General features: G+C 52.0%; 1 protein-coding gene across 1 annotated transcript in view; it reads right to left on the bottom strand.

The window, feature by feature from the left end:
• LOC119976017 (N(G),N(G)-dimethylarginine dimethylaminohydrolase 1-like) overlaps positions 1-14,412 on the bottom strand; it is a 76,718-nt gene that overhangs the window by 11,163 nt on the left and 51,143 nt on the right. The window contains exons 2-5 of the mRNA XM_038816077.1: positions 8,098-8,197; positions 5,564-5,637; positions 4,470-4,589; positions 3,658-3,801 (exon numbers count right to left, since the gene is read on the bottom strand). Of these exons, the coding sequence (XP_038672005.1) occupies positions 3,658-3,801; positions 4,470-4,589; positions 5,564-5,637; positions 8,098-8,197 (438 nt within the window). The remainder of the gene's footprint in view (positions 1-3,657; positions 3,802-4,469; positions 4,590-5,563; positions 5,638-8,097; positions 8,198-14,412) is intronic.

The following is a 14,412-nucleotide window of genomic DNA, read 5'->3' as shown; positions in this document are numbered from 1 at the left end:
TCAGCACAATGTATAGAATAATAGAATCACCACAGCACAGAAGGAGGCCACTCGGCCCATCGAGTCTGACTCTCCGGTCTACCCCCTTAACATTTGGACACGGAGGGTAATTTAGCATGGCCAGTCAACAGAGCTGCACATCTTTGACTGTGGGAGGAAACCGGAGCAAACTCCACACAGAGTCACCCAAGGTCGGAATTGAACCCGGTCTCTAGAACTGTGAGGCAACAGTGTTAACCACTATGCCAGCGTGCCTCTCAAATAATAGTAGGAATGAGCAATTTTAGATACAAGGAAAGATTGGAGAAATTGGTTTTATTCTTCTTGGGGCACAGAAGATAAGAAGTGACCTTATGGAGGTGTTCACAATACTGAACAAATTTGATTGGGTAAAGAAGAATATTGGGGCCGATTCTCCGAGCCCCGCGCTGGGCCAGAGAATCGGCACAACCGCGCCACAACGCCCCGACGCTGATGCGCGATTCTCCGAGGTGCGGAGAATCGGCATAATTTGCGCTGACGCATTTGACGCGGTGCCGGCCTCGGGCCCGCTGGAATCGGTGGGGCCGCCGATTCTCCAGCCCGTGTGGGCCGAGCGGCCCCATGGATATGACAGAGTCCCACCGGCGCCATTCACCCCTGGTCGCTGCTGGCAGGAAATCTGCGCGAGGGGTCAGGGGCGGCCTGTGGGGCGGGGAAAAGCGATCCTTCACCGGGGGGGCCTCCGATGGGGTCTGGCCCATGATCGGGGCCCACCAATCGGCGGGCCGGCCTCTCCCCCCTCCGGGCCTACTTTCTTGCGTGGTTGGCCCCTGAACACCAACGCCATGTTGAGTCGGGGCCGGCGCGCTGAAGATGTCCCCGCGCATGGGCAGGTTGGCGCGCTGCCCATTTGGCGCCGGGAAGGGAGGCTGGAGCGACGTGAACTGCTCCAGCGCCGTGCAGGCCCCCTATGGGGGCCAGAATCGGTCATCCCCGTGCCCATTTTGCACCGTCGTGAAACGCGACGGCGCGAACACTTGGTCTCCATTTGGGAGAATCGCCGCCATTCTGTTTCCACTAGTTGGCATGTCATAGACTAGGGGTCACAATTTCAAGATGGCCAGCAAGAGAGCTCGGAGTGAAAGGAGGAGAAACATCTTTACTCACAGATAGTTGAGGTTTGGAATGCGCTGCCTGGGAGAGTGGTGGAGGTGGGTTCAAAAGAAAGCTGGATATATATTTGAAAGTGATGAATTTGGAGGGTTACGGAGATAGGGCTGGGGAATGGGACTAGCTAGGTTGCTCTTTTGTGAGCCAGTGCAGACACGATGGGCAGAATGGCCTCCATCTGTGCTGTAAATAACAAACAAACACAGACTCCAAGAGAGCAACTAGCACACATACATACCCCAAGAGAGGCGCACATGCAGACACATACACACTGTGAGAGATGCACGCACACACATACACAGCCCAAGAGAGGCACGCACACACAAAAACAGAGACCCATGCGCAGGGGTGCACGCACACACACACACACACACACACACACAGGCACCAACACAGATACAAACACAGGGGTGCACATATACAAGTACGCACACACACGCAGACCGGAGATCTCACACACGCGTAGACAGCAGTTCACACACACACACACACACATGCAGAGACAGGGACAAAGAGAGAGACACACACACACAGACAGGAGTGTGCACACACACACGGACAGACAGGAGTTCACACACACATGGGGGCACACACACACACACAGACAGAGGGAGACACACAGACAGAGGGAGACACACAGACAGAGGGAGACACACAGACAGAGGGAGACACACGCGCCCATACAGACAGCGAGACACGCATGCGGTTATACACACACTTGCAGATGGAGAGACGCTTGTGCCATATTTCTACATAGCTTTCAAACATCTGTGAAGTATTGACGAAAGTACAGACACATTGCAGCTGTGGTGTTAATTGAACACTGCATGGATCACAGATTGCAGTTAATTTATGCTGAAAAACAACTTAGCAGCTTCTGAGAATATGCACAGCATGCCCCTTCCATAAACCGGACCCAGGAGAACAGTGGGCTACTACTCGACAGAGTTAACTTGAATCGGAGGATTTCATACTGGCCAATTTGGCTTCTGCAACCCTCCTCCTAAATAAGGGGCCCACTCTCCCCGCTCTGCTTCCTTTGCAGTGCTAATCTCCCACCAGCAGGTGTCAATATTGGTCTCTGAACCTTTTCCAGTCTTGTGCAATTTGAAATTACATATTTTATTCATTTGTGTGTTGCTGGCATAGTTTTGTGTGCTTGGTCAGCATTTGTAATTCTTGTGCCTAATTGCCCTTGAGGTGGTGGTGATGAGCTGCCTTCTTGACCCCTGTAGTTTATGTGATGTAGGTACACCCATAGTGTGGTTAGGGAGTTCAGGATTTTGACTTAGCGGCAGTGAAGGAACGATGATATCTTCCCATGTCAGGGTGTTGAGTGACTTGGTGGGCAAATTCCAGGTGGTGGTTTTCCCAGGTATCTGCTGCCCTGACCTTCTAGAGGGTAGTGGTGGTGGGTTTGGAAGATGCTGCCAAAGAAGCCTTGGTGACGGCGGTGCACACGGCTGACATTGTGCATTGGTGGTGGAGGGTTTGAGTCTGTGTGGATGGGGTGCCAATGAGTGGGGCTGCTTTGTCCTGGACGGTGTTGAGCTTCTCGAAAGTTGGAGCTGAACTCAGCCAGGCAAGTGGAGAATATTCCATCACACCCCTGACATGTGCCTTGTAGATGGTGGACAATATGCTTTTTTTGGGGGGGGTTTCAGTGGGTGAGTTACTCGCTGTAGGAGTCTGAGCCTTTAACCTGCTCTGGTAGCTACAGTATTAATATGGCTAGTCCAGTTCAGTTTCTGATCAATGTTAACCCCCCCAGAATATTGCTAGTGGGGATTCAACGATGGTAATGCCATTGAATGCCATGGAATGATCATTGCCTGGTATTTTTTGTTACTGAAACATTACTTGTCACTTGTCAGCCCAAGCCTGGATATTGTCCAGCTCTTGCTCCATTTTGACATCAACTAATTCGGAGGAATGGGTTAGGAATGGTGCTGAACATTGTGCAGGCATCAGCAAACATCTACACATCTGACCTTATGATGGAGGGAGGGTCATTGATGAAGCAGCTTAAGATAGTTGGGCCGAAGACACAACCATGAGCAGCTCCTGAAGTATGTCCTGGAGATTAGATGATTGACGTCCATCCATCACAACCATCTTCCTTTGTGCCAGGTTCAACCAGCGGAGAGTTTCCTCCCCGATTCCCATTGACTCCAGTTTTGCCAGCGCTCAATCGGCCAAATGCTGCCTCGATGTCATGGGAAGTCACTCCCACCTCTTTTGTCCTTCTTTGAACCAAGGTTTAATGGAGAATAGACACTGCACACCTACCCTGTAGTATTAGAGGTATTACCAATGGCTGTGGTACAATCAAATATTCCTCCTCATTTTGAACCTTTTGAATGTTTCTAGTTACAGCGCTGAACAGCATCGTACACCAGTACGATGGTCTGCAGCCATCGCTCCCTCCTTCCCCATCAAAGACACACAGGCAGGCTGCAGTGGAAAGATCCACAGCTCTACTAGAACATACAAAAAAAAACTGACCTTGGAACTTTCTGGAAACTCATCCGCTGTCCGATGGACCAGGGTGTTGCTCTTATTGCCAATTCGGGCGTAGATGCAATTGGCTGCGGCGTCGTCAGGCACGCTCAGTTTGTCGTATTGATAGTCCGTTAGCTGCTCCATTGCCTATCGCCACAGAGAAAATACTGACACATTCTGGAAAACTACAGGCTGTACGGTCATCGCTCCCTGACAGCAACTCTATCACACCAACGGTCACCCAGATATGGAGTGAACCTTCCTCTACTCTGTATCTAACCCAGTGCTGTACCTGTCCTGGGAGTGTTTGATGGGACAGTGTAGAGGATGTTTTACTCTGTATCTAATCCCGTGTTGTACCTGTCCTTGGAGTGTTTGATGTGGACAGTGTAGAGGGAGCTTTAATTTGTATCTAACCCCGTGCTGTACCTGTCCTGGGAGTGTTTGATGGGACAGTGCAGAAGGAGCTTTACTCTGTATCTAACACCGTGCTGTACTTGTCCTGAGATTGTTTGATGGGACAGTGTAGAGGGAGCTTTACTCTGTATCTAACCCCGTGCTGTACCTGTCCTGAGGATGTTTGATGGGAACAGTGTAGAGGGAGCTTTACTCTGTATCTAACCCGTGCTGTATCTGTCCTGGGAGTTTTTGATGGGACAGTGTAGAGGGAGCTTTACTCTGTATCTAACCCCGTGCTGTACCTGTCCTGAGAGTGTTTGATGGGACAGTGTAGAGGGAGCTTTACTCTGTATCTAACACCGTGCTGTGTGTTCAGTGGGGAGGGTAGTGGGGGTGGGTAAAGGGGATCACCTTACCTTTATGGCCCTTCGGGCAGCTTCACTGTTCCCAATGATAATGGTGCTGGGACCTCCCATGCTGCAGAAACTCTTCAAATGATGGGGTTCAGGAATGTGCACGATGGAGACAGTAAAATCCTAGACAGCCAAGAACCAACAATCCATTATCACGAACCGACCATTACCATACAAGAAGCGTACCCTTCAGCCCACATCCTGAAATATATCAATTTGACGATTTAATCTCATGGATTATCAGTCAATACAGATTCCTGGTTCCTCTCGTTATCCCACCAAACTCCCAAAAGTACACACTTCCCTCCAGAGTGGGGATGAACGGAGACCCCAGTACACATTTAACACCCTCTCCAGGATAAACCCAGCACCAAATTTATTTTTGTATTTAGAAACAGGCATGTAATAATAGTCAGGTTGATTTCTGGAATGAGTGACTGGCCCTTGACATCAGCCTCACACCTGCAAAGCCAGTTGAAAATCCACCTTTGCACAACATTTCACACAAAACCAGGCAAATGCCCGCAATTCGGCAGTCCGCCATTTTTTCCGGCCTCCTTTCCGCAATCTGATTTCCAAATCCTACATTCCCACCAGTTAGGAATGTGGTGTGCAGCTGTGTGGTGTAAAGGGTTAATGTGAAATATGTAAATAGGCAGGCGACATCATCAGTGACATGTGATCACATGACAAAGAGTACGCGCAGAGATACAGGGCTGGATTCTCCAGTTCCCGAGCCGAGTGTTTCTCAGCAGTACGCCATTCGCTGGCGGCAGGATTCAACCTTCCCGCTGCTTATCAACGGGACATCCCATTGAAGTCACCCCATGGTGCCAGGAAACAAATGGGCAGGGGTGTGCTCATAGGTGGGAGCATAGTCCCAACGGTCGGTGTATTCCGGCCATAGATCCCACACACTAGAGTGTATAGAAATCGGCCTGCTGCCAACTATCCTCCGCCCACTCGGTCACTTGTCCATCTCCCAGATGCAACCAGCCGCTTGTTCTAACCTTCTCCCCTCCCACACAAAGGAACCATTTGACTCCAGGAAGTTAATAGAGGTGGTTGGGTGGGGGGAGTGAGAAAAAGAGTCTCACCTTGAATGCATCCGCCACATATTCCGCTCCTTTGTGATTGGTCCATTTAGAGATCCCGACGAAGAACTCGCGCCCTGGAACCGAGTAAAGGAGAAGGGGCGGGTTCAGATCAGAGAGAAAATAGCAAGAAGAAATAGACAAGATTTCACACGATTGGGGGAGGGAAAATGAACAGGCAGGATGATCAAGAGGGGCGAGGGGAACTCTTATGGTGGCACAGTGGTTAGCACTGCTGCCTCACAGCGCCAGGGACCCGGGTTCAATTCCAGCCTCGGGTGACTGGCTGTGTGGAGTTTGCACATTCTCCCCATGTCTGCATGGGTTTCCTCCGGTTTCCTCCAACAGGCCAAAGATGTGCGGGTTAGCTGGATTGGCCAAGATCAATACACGGTGTTGCAGGGATATGGCAGGGGAGTGGGCCTAGGTAGGGTGCTCCTTCAGAGGGTCAGTGCAAACTTGATGGGCCAAATGGCCTCCTTCTGCTCTGTGGGGATTCTATAACAACGCAAAGCACAGCCTGAGAAAGCGGGAGGTAGCAGTTACAACCCGAAGGTGCAAACGTACAAATCAATTAGGAAAGAGCTGAAGTGTGGGACTAGCTCTTTGAAAGGGAATGGCCTTCTTCTGCCTTTCATCATTCACCTCCACAAAAAAGGGGCTTCACTCGTCTAGTCATATTGTTAGCATTTCTGACAAACCACTTCCTCATTTTAGTCAAAGTCCAGAATAGAACCATCAGAGAAAATATAGCCTGGCCTAAATGTGTCACTTCCTGAATGAAAACTGAGGGGTGAGGTGATGTGAGGCTGGAGGAGGTACAGGGTCAAAGGAGGGGTAGGCATGAGGGTGGAGGAAGAGGAGGGTGCAGGGCATAGAAGAGGGTGGAGGAGAGGGCCGGGCAGAGGATGTGGTAGGAGGAGAGTGTAGGGGCATTGGAGTGGTTGGAGAGGGTGGGGGGGGAGGGGGTTAGAGAATAGGGTGGGGGGAGGGGGATAGAGAAGAGGGTGGGGGGGAGGGGATAGAGAAGAGGGTGGGGGGGAGGGGGATAGAGAAAAGGATGGGGAGAGGGGATAGAGGAGAGGGTGGGGAGAGGGGGATAGTGAAGGGTGGGGGGGAGATAGAGAAAAGGGTGGGGGAGGGGGATAGAGTAAAGGGTGGGGGGGGAGATAGAGAAAAGGGTGGGGGGAGGGGGATAGAGAAGTGGGGATGGGGTACAGAGAAGTGGGGGGAGGGGTACAGAGGGGAAGGTGGGGGGAAGGTGGGGGGAGGGGTGGAGGAGAGGGGGGGAGGGGTGGAGGAGAGGGTGGGGAGGGGGTAGATGGGGAGGGGGTAGAAGACGGGGTGGGGGGCAGCGGGTAGAGGAGTGTGGGGGGAGGGGTAGAGAGGGCAGAGGAGGGGGTGGGACAGAGGGGCTAGAGGAAAGGGCAGGGGAGGGGATAGAGTAGAGTGCAGGGGAGGGAGTAGAGAGGCTGGGGCAGAGGAGGGGGGCAGCAGAGAGGAGAGGGAGCAGCAGAGAGGAGGGGGGGCAGCAGAGAGGAGGGGGGGCAGCAGAGAGGAGGGGGAGCCAGCAGAGAGGAGGAGGAGCCAGCAGAGAGGAGGAGGAGCCAGCAGAAAGGAGGAGGAGCCAGCAGAGAGGAGGGGGGGGCAGCAGAGAGGAGGGGGGGCAGCAGAGAGGAGGGGAGCAGCAGAGAGGAGGGGGGCAGCAGAGAGGAGGGGGGCAGCAGAGAGGAGGGGGGCAGCAGAGAGGAGAGGGGCAGCAGAGAGGAGAGGGGCAGCAGAGAGGAGAGGGGCAGCAGAGAGGAGAGGGGCAGCAGAGAGGAGAGGGGCAGCAGAGAGGAGGGGGGCAGCAGAGAGGAGGGGGCAGCAGAGAGGAGGGGGGCAGCAGAGAGGAGGGGGGCAGCAGAGAGGAGGGGGGCAGCAGAGAGGAGGGGGGCAGCAGAGAGGAGGGGGGCAGCAGAGAGGAGGGGGGCAGCAGAGAGGGGGGGGGCAGCAGAGAGGGGGGGCAGCAGAGAGGAGGGGGGCAGCAGAGAGGAGGGGGGCAGCAGAGAGGAGGGGGGCAGCAGAGAGGAGGGGGGCAGCAGAGAGGAGGGGGGGCAGCAGAGAGGAGGGGGGCAGCAGAGAGGAGGGGGGGCAGCAGAGAGGAGGGGGGGCAGCAGAGAGGAGGGGGGGCAGCAGAGAGGAGGGGGAGGCAGCAGAGAGGAGGGGGAGGCAGCAGAGAGGAGGGGAGCAGCAGAGAGGAGGGGGAGGCAGCAGAGAGGAGGGGGAGGCAGCAGAGAGGAGGGGGGGGCAGCAGAGAGGAGGGGGGCAGCAGAGAGGAAGGGGGGCAGCAGAGAGGAGAGGGGCAGCAGAGAGGAGGGGGGGGTAGCAGAGAGGAGGGGGGGCAGCAGAGAGGAGGGGGAGGCAGCAGAGAGGAGGGGGGAGGCAGCAGAGAGGGCGGGGCCAAGGCAGAGTGAGGGGAACAGACCATGAGCAAGAGTATGAGAGAAAATGTGACACGCGAGAGAGAGAGAGAGAGAGAGTGATCCAACATTCACCTGTGAAGAAAACATCACTGCCATCGAGAATGGCTTTCTCATCCGTCACCTCGAACACACGTAGCTTCAGCTCTTCCAGAACATTCTTCACCGTCTCTACCTGCAACACAAAAGCTGCTGATCAAGCTGTGCCCAATTTGAAGAAAACAGCTGGATAAGCACTCTACTATCCCACTCTCAAACAGCATGAATACTGTATTCCAGTCGTGTGCGCAACCTTCCCCAGCAATCTCGATGCATTCTTTTGGCATTGGATGCATTATTGGATTACAAAAAAAAGTCTCCTTTTTTTTAAAGAATGGTTTCAGCAGAAAAGGCAACTATATGGCTGACTCCGCAAAACCAAGATCTTTTTGAAAAATACATTAATGAAAAACTTTAATGTTCTCTAATTTTCCCAGTACCCAATGAGCAAACGCCAGTGCTCAGTCTCACGTCTGTGTTGCACCTCATCTACCTTTGGGAAAAGGCATTAACCTCTTTCCTCTCTGGTGAAGGGAAAGATCCCACGACTGAACATTTTGAAGTAGTTTGGTGCCCTCCTCGGTTTCCGGGCCAATATTTATCCATCAACCATCATCATAAGTTCATTTGATCTGGTCATTCCCTCATGCTATGTGCAAATTTGGATTCAGAATTTCTTGCATTACAATGGTGACCCACTGAAATTGAAGATAGTCCTTCACTGGTTTGCGGAATCCCTTTGGAAAGTCTGGAGGTTAACCCCAGGGTCCTCTGGGCACCGACCAGGAGGAGGGAGCGCAGGGTGGTAACCGGACCCGTTCTATGGACTGACGATGGTGGCCACCAGCTCCCCCGTGTTCCACTCCACTGACGAAGCTGCATCTCGCAGTCAGCACATGGAACAGGGCCCACTGCTGTGCATGTGCCGCCGTCAAGTGCGCCAGGGCACTCCAGCCCCAAAGCCTCCAGAGGATGCCCGCCAGGCGCATCAAAGGCCAAGGGATGTGGTAAGCTGCTGGCTGCCTCCTCCTCCTAGGGATACACATAGACATAACGGAAGAGCAAGGAAGGCCAAACACTTCGAGGATCACAGAGGGCATTGGGAGAGGGAGGGTGGGGCAGTGACGTACACTTGGACAAGAGAAATTAAACTATCCTCACCACAACTAGTATGACGCCTCTGGCTCTTTGTTCCGCAATACGGACGGGCCACCAATCCCATGCCCCAACCCCCGCAGACGTGGGGCTCTGTCCGCCCCCACACACTCAATACGCCCTGCCCACGCACACCCAGCCACATCCCCTGGGTGGTTAAAGGTTGGCTGCTGCGTCTGTGGTGCTGCCACCCGCAATGTTCAAGCACAGTGTCCAGGCATCAAGGTGTGATTGGGATGCGAGGCAATGACTCCCACATGCTATATGGCCCGCCCACCCACAGGGATCCACTTGGGAGGTATGAAGTGCTCACTTTTTTTTTTTTAAATTTAGATTACCCAATTATTTTTTCCAATTAAGGGGCAATTTAGCGTGGCCAATCCACCTAACGTGCACATTTGTGGGTTGTGGGGGCGAAACCCACGCAGACACGGGGAGAATGTGCAAACTCCACACGGACAGTGACCCAGAGCCGGGATCGAACCTGGGACCTCAGCGCCGTGAGGCGGTTGTGCTAACCACTAGGCCACCGTGCTGCCCTTGAAGTGCTCACTTAACCATGATTGCTAATTCCCTATTAGCAAAACCCTTCAGCCACACGGTCAGAGGTCTCCACGGTCATTGGGAATTATGCGTGGTCGTTTGCCAAACAAGCAAGGGTTCAGGTTGACCCTGGAACGGGAGCATAGTCCAGGGGTTGGCATGGATACGCCATGCATGGTCACCCGCCCGCCCGTCACCCCCCCCCCCCCCCAGCTCCAATTCCCCCAGCCCGTCATGACAGCCCACCCCAACCGGGGCTGCACGCCCCAGGTGCCTCCCTCCCCACCCCCCTGCGAGCACAGGGGTAGGAAGCCCAGTGCCCCCGAGCTCATTGCCTGTGAACAAAGATGGCTGCTCACCTCCTCGGGTCCCAGCACCAGCGCTTCCAACATGTCTACGTTTTTAAAAAGGAGTACAAATCGTTGCCCGCATGATCACTGACTGGGTAGGCGGCTGGATGACAGGAGGCCATTGGATATAGGGTGGCTCCCGTTAATTGTATGGAAATTGGGCTTTAGTGGTGGTTATTGGTTTCTTGCCTCGCTACGGCGAGATCCCGATTTCGCCTACGGGAGTCAGCTGTTGCATCGCAAACGGTTCGACGCCCGGCACGGTACTCGTTTTTGGCCTCTCCATTGTTCACCGGCCTCATCGCGCACTCACTCGAACGCAACGAAGCCACTGAATCATGGCCCGATGACTTTCCAGCATTGCAGACAGGCTGGCCTGGAACGAGGCCTTGCTTTAATAAAAAAAAATTTAGAGTACCCAATTCATTTTTTTCTAATTAAGGGGCAATTTTAGTGTGTTCAATCCACCTACCCTGCACAATCCACCTACCCTGCACAAACCCACGCAAACACGGGGAGAATGTGCAAACCACATGGACAGTGACCCAGAGCCGGGATTGAACCTGGGACCGCGGCACCGTGAGACTGAATGAGGTTTTGCTTACAGCACACCTTCCCCAGTAGCTAATAACCGAGCTGATCTTCTACTGCTGTTATGTATTCAAACAAAGATTGACTGGCAGGCAGCTTAGGTTCCTGTGTCAAATGCTGGGCACCACAGTTGGGAAGGGCATCAAGGCCCTGGAGAGGTCGCACAGGAGATTTACTAAAATTCCATCGAGGACAAGAGTCTCATGTCACGTGGAGACGGAGAGCCTGGAATTTGACATGCATTAGACTTGTGGTGACTTATCAATTGATGCTTTCTTTCTCCTTTGAGCAGAGGAAATTATGGAGGTTCGATAGGCTTTCAAGAATCATAAACCATTTTGGTGAGAATAAATAAGGCAAAGTGGTTTCCAGCAACAGAAACTGTAACCAGAGGTCCCAGGTTTAAAATAACTGGAAAAAGAGGCAGAGATGAAACATTTTTAAACACAGCTAGCTGTGTTTACGATGATCTGGAATGCACTGGATGAAAGGACAAGAATTAGATAAATATTTGAAGAGAAAAATTTGTGCAACGGTGGCGAGCCCAAGATATTAATGGCCCGTAACTCTTCAGAATGGCAACGTCTGGCAATCAACACCACGACCAAGGAAGCACAACAGCGCCTATACTTCCTCAGAAAACCAAGGAAATTCAACATGCCCACATTGACTCTTGTGATGATATGATCTGCATACTCATCTGCCATTGGGCCAGAACGTCGGCTTACCATTGGCCCTGGTCGGTCATGTGCCTCTCGACCGATTGTCCGAGAGGCTGAGTTAACCACGCCTCTATTAACGAGGTATAAATGCTGAAACGCCTGACGATCGTCCCTTTCCACTGTAGACGATCGCAGAGCTGTGTTCTAGTTAATTAAAGCCAGACTTTGGTAAATCACTCGCCTCGCGTGCAATCGATGGTACATCAACTCTCACTAACTTTTAAGGGTGCACCATAGAAAGCATCCTATCTGGTTGCTTCACAGCCTGGTACGGAAACTGCTGAGCTCAAGAACGTAAGAAACACAGGGATTCGTGAACACCGCCCAGTCCATCACACGGACCCGCCTCCCATTCGTTGTCTCTGTCTACACCTCCCGCTGCCTTGGGAAAGTGGGCAGTAATCAAAGAGCCCTCCCACCCATGGGCAGCATGGTGGTGCAGTGGGTTAGCCCTGTTGCCTCATGGCGCCGAGGTCCCAGGTTCGATCCCGGCTCTGGGTCACTGTCCGTGTGGAGTTTGCACATTCTCCCCGTGTTGGAGTAAGTTTCGCCCCCACAACCCAAAAGATGTGCAGAGTAGCTAAATTGCCCCTTAATTGGAAAAAATTAATTGGGTACTCTAAATTTTAAAAAAAGAGCCCTCCCACCCAAGGTTATTCTCTCTTCCAACTTCTTCCATAAAGCAGAAGATTCAGAAGTCTGAGAACACGCACCAATAGATTCAAAACAGCTTCTTCTCTGCTGTTACCAGACTCCCTTATGGACTAAAGTGATCTCGCCATATCTTCTCTACCGTTGTAGCTCTACATTTATCCGATGTCTACGTCCATATATTTACATTATGTATTTATCATACATATGGAACGATCTGCCTGGACTGTACACAGAACAATACTTTTCACTGTACCTCGGTACACATGACAATAAATCTAAATCTAAGATTGTCACTCTTGACAGACTTGCCCACATTGAAATTCCAAAGCCCCTGCCTCGTCCAACCTTCCTCACTAAGACTGGGTGAGACAGTGGCAGCAAACCGTGCCCCCAGCTGCATTGGCATAGAGTAACTAGGGTGCAGAAAGGAAAGACATGCCCCCCTTTTTACAGCACTAACTGCCCGGAGGAGGTGTTTAAAGGGACAATTTAGAATCGGGAGATTGGGAAAGGAGAGGGGCGTGTGTGACTAGCTTAACACACTAACTAAAGCAGTGCAAAGTGCAGAAAGCTCCCAATCTGGGAGTTGATTCAGGTTATCTGGCTGCGAGTGAGATCCTGATCATTAACCACGTTGAGAAGTACCGGAACCGGATAAAAGCCATATCAATCCCGGGAGAGACAAGGATTATGCTTGGGTTCACTGGCACTAGCCCTGCCCCCCACTCCCCTCCAAAAGCCAAGGTAGGGAAAGCTCCCAGACGCCCGTCTAAACAAAATCCACGTTTCGCTTTACACGTTAAATCAGGATGGAAGTGGTTGAAGAAACAAAGGGAAGTTTGGCTGGAAACCCAAACAATATTTAGTTCTTCAACTAACACAACACGAGAGGGATTTTATTATCGTTCAGTCAGCAAATTGTCCACTATGTTTCACAACGGCAACTATTTTTCCACAATGGACTGCATTGGCTAAAACGTGGTTTGGGACTTCAGAGGCAGAGTTGTATATAGGAATGTACAGCAGCAGACATATATTTATATAATGGTTTGGATGTGAATGTACAAAGATGTTCTCTTCAGAAGTGCATCTTCTTCATTTGAACAAACTGCTCTCTAAAGTTCAGCTTTCACCAGTGCCCCTATGGGATCAGTCAACAGCCTCTTGACTGCCAATTATAGATTTATTGGAAGATAAAGGGGGGTTGTTGTTCTTGGGACATAAAGGAACAGACAGCTGATAGGAGAAGTTCAGGGCAGCAGGGTCATTCTCTCTCTCGCCTCCCCACCGCTCCCATCCTGCCAGATGGTGAGAGAGGAGAAGGCCAAAGCATCTGCGAGCTCATCGAGACTGGTGGAAGTTTAGCAGTACAGGGGAAGGCCACTCAGCCCACTGTCTCTCTGCTGGCTGAAAAATATTCACCCAGCCGAATGCCCCATTCCAGCTCTTGTCGGTCCTGGAATTTCACATTTACGTCCAAGTACTTTATAATTTTTTTTCCCCCTATAAATTTAGAGTAACCAATTCATTTTTCCAATAAGGGGCAATTTAGCGTGGCCAATCCACCTAACCTGCACATCTTTGGGTTGTGGGGGCGAAACCCACACAAACACGGGGAGAATGTGCAAACTCCACACGACAGTGACCCAGAGCCGGGATCGAACCTGGGACCTCGGCACCGTGAGGCAGCAGTGCTAACCACTGTGCCCATACTTTTTTTTAAATGCAGGGAGACAGTAAGGTGGCACAGTGGTTAGCACATCTGCCTCACAGCACCAGGGCCCTGGGTTTGATTCCGACCTTGGGTGACTGTACGTGCGGAGTTTTCACATTCTCCCCATGTCTGCGTGGGTTTCCTCCGGGTGCTCCGGTTTCCGCCCGCAGTCCAAAGATGTGCAGGTTAGGTAGATTGGCCGTGCTAAATTGCCTTTAGTATTCAAAGATGTGAAGATTGGATGGGGTCACGGGGATAGGGTGAGGGAGCGGGCCTAGGTTAGGGTGCTCTTTCAGTGGGGTGGTGCAGCCTTGATGGGCCAAATGGCCTCCTTCTACACTGTAGGGTTTCTGTGAGGCTTTCTGCCTCTTTTTTGTTTATTATTATTTTTAATTTAGAGTACCCAATTTTTTTTTTCCCCAATTAAGGGGCAATTTAGCGTGACCAATCCACCTAACTTGCAATTCTTTGGGTTGTGGGGGTGAAACCCACACAGACATGGGGAGAATGTGCAAACTCCACATGGACAGTGACCCAAGGCCGGGATTCGAACCCAGGTCCTCAGCGCCATAGTCCCAGTGCTATCCACTGAGCCACGATGCCGCCCTTTCTGCCTCTCTTA

This window comes from Scyliorhinus canicula, chromosome 13 (genome assembly GCF_902713615.1).
Source record: "Scyliorhinus canicula chromosome 13, sScyCan1.1, whole genome shotgun sequence".
Lineage (NCBI taxonomy): Eukaryota > Metazoa > Chordata > Chondrichthyes > Carcharhiniformes > Scyliorhinidae > Scyliorhinus > Scyliorhinus canicula.
Note: the sequence above shows the minus strand (reverse complement) of the source record. Positions and strands in the feature narration are given on the sequence as shown.